The sequence below is a fragment of the Chiloscyllium plagiosum genome, chromosome 11, assembly GCF_004010195.1.
Source record: "Chiloscyllium plagiosum isolate BGI_BamShark_2017 chromosome 11, ASM401019v2, whole genome shotgun sequence".
Lineage (NCBI taxonomy): Eukaryota > Metazoa > Chordata > Chondrichthyes > Orectolobiformes > Hemiscylliidae > Chiloscyllium > Chiloscyllium plagiosum.
This window is the reverse complement of record NC_057720.1, coordinates 891,719-896,804: the sequence shown is the minus strand read 5'-3', so window position 1 is coordinate 896,804 and position 5,086 is coordinate 891,719. Positions and strand designations below refer to the sequence as shown.

General features: G+C 46.7%; 1 protein-coding gene across 3 annotated transcripts in view; it reads left to right on the top strand.

The window, feature by feature from the left end:
• Positions 1 to 5,086, top strand: part of rnpc3 (RNA-binding region (RNP1, RRM) containing 3) — a 51,483-nt gene that overhangs the window by 15,464 nt on the left and 30,933 nt on the right. For all 3 annotated transcript variants that reach the window (XR_006312914.1, XM_043698544.1, XM_043698543.1), the window contains exon 7: positions 3,357 to 3,493. Coding sequence is in view for 2 of the 3 variants with exons in the window: in XM_043698544.1 (XP_043554479.1) it covers positions 3,357 to 3,493 (137 nt within the window). In the remaining variant the exon portion in view is untranslated. The remainder of the gene's footprint in view (positions 1 to 3,356; positions 3,494 to 5,086) is intronic.

The window sequence follows — 5,086 nt, the reverse complement described above, 5'->3', positions numbered from 1 at the left end:
ATGAGGAAAGGCTGAGAGACTTGGGTCTGTTCTCATTGGAAAGAAGAAGGCTAAGAGGGGATTTGATAGAGACATACAAGATGATCAGAGGATTAGATAGGGTAGACAGTGAAAGTCTTTTTCCTAGGATGATGACGTCAGCGTGTGCGAGGGGGCGTAACTACAAATTGAGGGGTGATAGATTTAAGACAGATGTCAGAGGCAGGTTCTTTACTCAAAGTGGAATGTAGTTAACTCAGCCACATTAGGGAGATTTAAGCAATCCTTGGATAAGCACATGGATGACAAAGGGATAGTGTAGGGGGATGGGCTTAGATTAGTTCACAGGTCGGCACAATACCGAGGGCCATAGAGTCTGTCCTGCGCTGTATTGTTCCATGTTATTCCAAATAGAATTGAACACAAAAGACCTGGGGATTATGGTTCAGTCAGACAGGGCACTGGTGGGACCATACCTGGAGGACTGTGTACAGTACTGGTCATCTTATTTCAGGAAAGCTGTAAATGAGTGGGAAGCAAGTCCGAGAAGGTTTCTCAGATTAATATCTGGAATGGGTGGGTTTCCTTATAAATAAAGGTTGGACAAATAAGCCTCATTTCCATTAGAGGTTACAAGTGTGAGAGATGGCTTGATTGAAACATAAGATCTGGAGGGGTCTTGACTGGGTAGATGTGGGCAGGATGTTTCCCCTTGTGGCAGAATACAGGGGTCAGTATTTTACGATGGAGAAGGAGAATTTATTTCTCAGGCTCCCATGTCTTTGAAACTCTCTTCCTGTCAAAGTGGTGGACTCAGAATCTGGATATTGTTTGGACAAAGGGAGATAGATTCTTGATAAACAAAAAGGTGTGAGGTTACCAAGGGTTGGAGGGAATGTGGAGTAATCATGTCAGCATGGTCCCATTGAGTCACGGAGCAGACTCAAGGAGAAGGGTGCCCTTATTGCTGCTTCTGTCCCTGTGTTTGTGTGGACCAGGGATAAGGGACTTCAGTGAATGTGGAGAGACTGGAGAAGCTGGGATTGTTCTCCTTAGAGCAGAGAAGGTTCCAGGGGGGTTAACTGAGGTGTTCAAAATCATGGAGAGAGTTTGATGGAGTAAATCAGGAGAGAGTGTTTCCAGGGACAGGAGGGTGAGGGAGCAGAGGGAGACAGATTGAAGGGAATTGGGAAAAGCCCCAGAGGGGGATTTTGTTTTATACAGTTTTGGGGATCTGTGTGCTGCCTGATGGTTATATTTTGTAATATGACTCAAAGGAGATGAGGATAATACTCAAAGGGAAGAAAAACTAAGACTTCAGGGGAAACAACCAGGAAGTCGGACTAATTGGTTTGAACTTGCATGGGGTTAGCTGAGGCTCATTAGAGCTGGGAGTCCTGCTGCTTCCTGTAATATCGCTGCAGCCTAATGGAGCTCAGCACCATTTCTACAGTGAGGGTAATTTTTATTTTCTTTTGGAAATGAAAACAAATTGCTGTAAACGTTAACCAGGATGGGCAGTGTTCAGCAGAGATTTGCCTATGGGGCAGAGGACAGGATAATCTTCCAGCTAGATAACTCGTTCATGAAAAGGTTACGGGGCTTCGAACTGGGATGCGGATTGTGTCAATTGCTGGGGCTAATGGGACAAACTGCTTAGTGGATAACACCACAAAGATATGGAATAATCGTTAGGTTTTACATTTTGCTTCACGAACCCAGTCAGTGGGTGGTGTGTTATTTGGGTGAAATCACTTCACTCTAATCCCAGCCTTACACCAGTGGGACTCCAGTTACATCAGTGAGTTACTACAGCTGCTCTGGGACCACAAATATGATTAGCCCCTTACCTTGCCGAAACACCAGCTTCATAGGCTGTTCCAATATGGTTTTGATTTGGAGATGTCGGTGTTGGACTGGGGTGTACAAAGTTAAAAATCTCACAACCCCAGGTTATAGTCCAATAGGTTTAGTTGGAAGCACTAGCTTTCGGAGCGTCGCTCCTTCATCAGGTGGTAGTGGAGGGCTCAATCCTAACACACAGAATTTATAGCAAAAATTTACAGTGTGATGTAACTGAAATTATACATTGGAAAATTGATTGTCTGTTAAGCCTTTCACCTGTTAGAATACCATGATAGTTTCACTTCTTTCATGTGTAAATCACATGTGAAACTATCATGGTATTCTAACAGATGAAAGGCTTAACAGACAATCAATTTTCCAATGTATAATTTCAGTTACATCGCACTGTAAATTTTTGCTATAAATTCTGTGTCTTAGGATTGAGCCCTCCACTACCATCTGAAGGAGCGACGCTCCGAAAGCTAGTGTGCTTCCAATTAAGCCTATTGGACTATAACCTGGTGTTGTGTGATTTAACTTTAAACAGATATGTTTGGGGGGGTAACCTCCAATACATCCCAATCGGAAGGTGCATCGTGTCCACTCCACTCTAGAATCCTCAGCCAAAGTTCAGGCGAATTATCAATGGAGTGCCGCACTGTCAGGGGATAGGAACCAAGGTGGCACTGAGGGAGTGCTGCACTGTCGGGTGGGTCAGCACTGAGGGAGTGCTGCACTGTCGGGTGGGTCAGCACTGAGGGAGTGCTGCACTGTTGGTGGGTCAGCACTGAGAGAGTGGGCACTGTTGGGTGGGTCAGCACTGAGGGAGTGCTGCACTGTCGTTGGGTCAGCACTGAGGGAGTGGGCACTGTCAGTGGGTCAGCACTGAGGGAGTGCTGCACTGTCGGGTGGGTCGGTGCAGAGCAAGTGGGCACTGTCGGTGGGTTGCGTCACAAGGGCTCTGCCTCTTATATGAGTCAGTATTCAGCTGAGATATTAAACCGTGTCTCATTTTCCCTCTGAAGTGGAAGGATGAGTAATTTGATGAATGGGACAGGTTGGTTAACTTCAGTGATCTCGGAGAAAGTGAGGATTGCAGATGCTGGAGTTGAGTGACTTCAGTGACCTGGCCAATGTTTGTCCTTCACTCAACATTACTGAACCAGATTACCTGATCCCTGCCCCATTGCTGTTAGTGGGAGCTTGTTGTGTGTAAATTAGCTGCTGTATTGTATATTACAGCAGTAAGTACACTTTGCCATGAGTTTAATGTGTTTTGTGTGTTTCTGTAGCAGTGGTAGGTGCAAGAGAAATGTAATATTTCTTGCCTCATGAAGTACTTGCACAAAATGCAGTAGTTTCCATCTCAGATATTCATGATCAATCTGAATGGGTGGGTTTTGTTACTGAATGAACCACGCTGAATAAATGGACTTGGGCATCATCATGTCGAGTGGCAGGCAGGCTAGATGGGCTGAATGATGACCCGTTTCCCTGGGTAATTGAGGAATTTGTTTTCCTGTTTCTGTTAGTATGAGGAGTATGCTCCTGCCCCCCCACCAATGCCTCCACTGCCCCCAGAGGAACCACCTCTGCCCGAGGAAGAGATGGATGTTTCGAGTGAGGAAGAATCCGAATATGAAAGTGGAAGTGAAGAGGATAAAGAAAGGCAAGTACAACAATAACTTTGACTCCAGCATCTTTAATGGAGTTATGTCTGAGAGCAGGAAGGAGGCGATTCAGCCACTCGAGTACTACCTTTCAGTCAGATTGTGGCTGATCGTTGTCTCAATTGTATCCAACTTTGCAAACTACTGCAAAAGTCCAGCACTGAATTTATTAAATGTCACCCCCCCTTAACAAAGACAATTTTTTGGGGAACGATGTCCAGATTTCCCTCCTTTGTGTGAAGAAATGTTTCTGGCTTGAACTGTGACTTGGATTTTAAAGTGATGCTCCTTGTTCCAGACTCTCTCACCAGGGAAATGGTTTCTCTCCAACCCATGATGTTTTGCAGGAACAATCGCAAACAGAATTTGGCATGGATTCATTAAAGGAGATATTAGGACAGAAACTTGGTTAAAGAGGGAACTTTTAAGCAGTGCCTTTAAAGGAGGAGAGAAAGACAGAAGGGTTTAGGAAGTTTGGGCCTAAGCAGCTGAAGGCATTGGGACTTTATCTGATTCTAAGAATTGTTGGAAAATGGCGACCAGCGCATGCACAATCTCTGTCACTACTTCTTTTGATTTGGAGATGTCGGTGTTGGACTGGGGTGTACAAAGTTAAAAATCACACAACACCCGGTTATAGTCCAACAGGTTTAATTGGAAGCACTAGCTTTCGGAGCGACGCTCCTTCATCAAGTGGATTTATAAATTCTGTGTCCTATGATCCTGCTCCACAACCACCTGATGAAGGAGCGTCGCTCCGAAAGCTAGTGCTTCCAAATAAACCTGTTGGACTATAACCTGGTGTTGTGTGATATTTAACTTTGACTAATTCCTTTGAAAAGAAAGTGAGGTCTGCAGATGCTGGAGATCAGAGCTGGAAATGTGTTGCTGGAAAAGCGCAGCAGGTCAGGCAGCATCCAGGGAAAAGGAGAATCGACGTTTCGGGCATAAGCCCTTCTTCAGGAATGAGGAAAGTTTGTCCAGCAGGCTAAGATAAAAGGTAGGGAGGAGGGACTTGGGGGAGGGGCGTCGGAAATGTGATAGGTGGAAAGAGGTCAAGGTGAGGGAAGTGGAAGAGAAACTACTACAAACCGACCGACTCCCACAGCTACCTGGACTACACCTCCTCCCATCCTGCCCCCTGTAAAAACGCCATCCCATTCTCCCAATTCCTTCGACTCCGCCGCATCTGCTCCCAGGAGGACCAGTTCCAAAAACACACATCCCAGATGGCCTCCTTCTTCAAGGACCGCAATGTCCCCCCCGACGTGGTCGACGATGCCCCCCACCGCATCTCTTCCACTTCCCGCTCCTCCGCCCTTGAGCCCCGCCCCTCCAACCGCCACCAGGACAAAACCCCACTGGTCCTCACCTACCACCCCACCAATCTCCATGTACAGCGCATCATCCGCCGTCACTTCCGCCACCTCCAAACAGACCCCAGCACCAAGGATATATTTCCCTCCCCTCCCCTATCAGCTTTCCGTAGAGACCACTACCTCCGCGACTCCCTTGTCAGATCCACACCCCCCACCGACCCAACCACCACTCCCGGCACCTTCCCTTGCAACCGCAGGAGGTGCAACACTTCC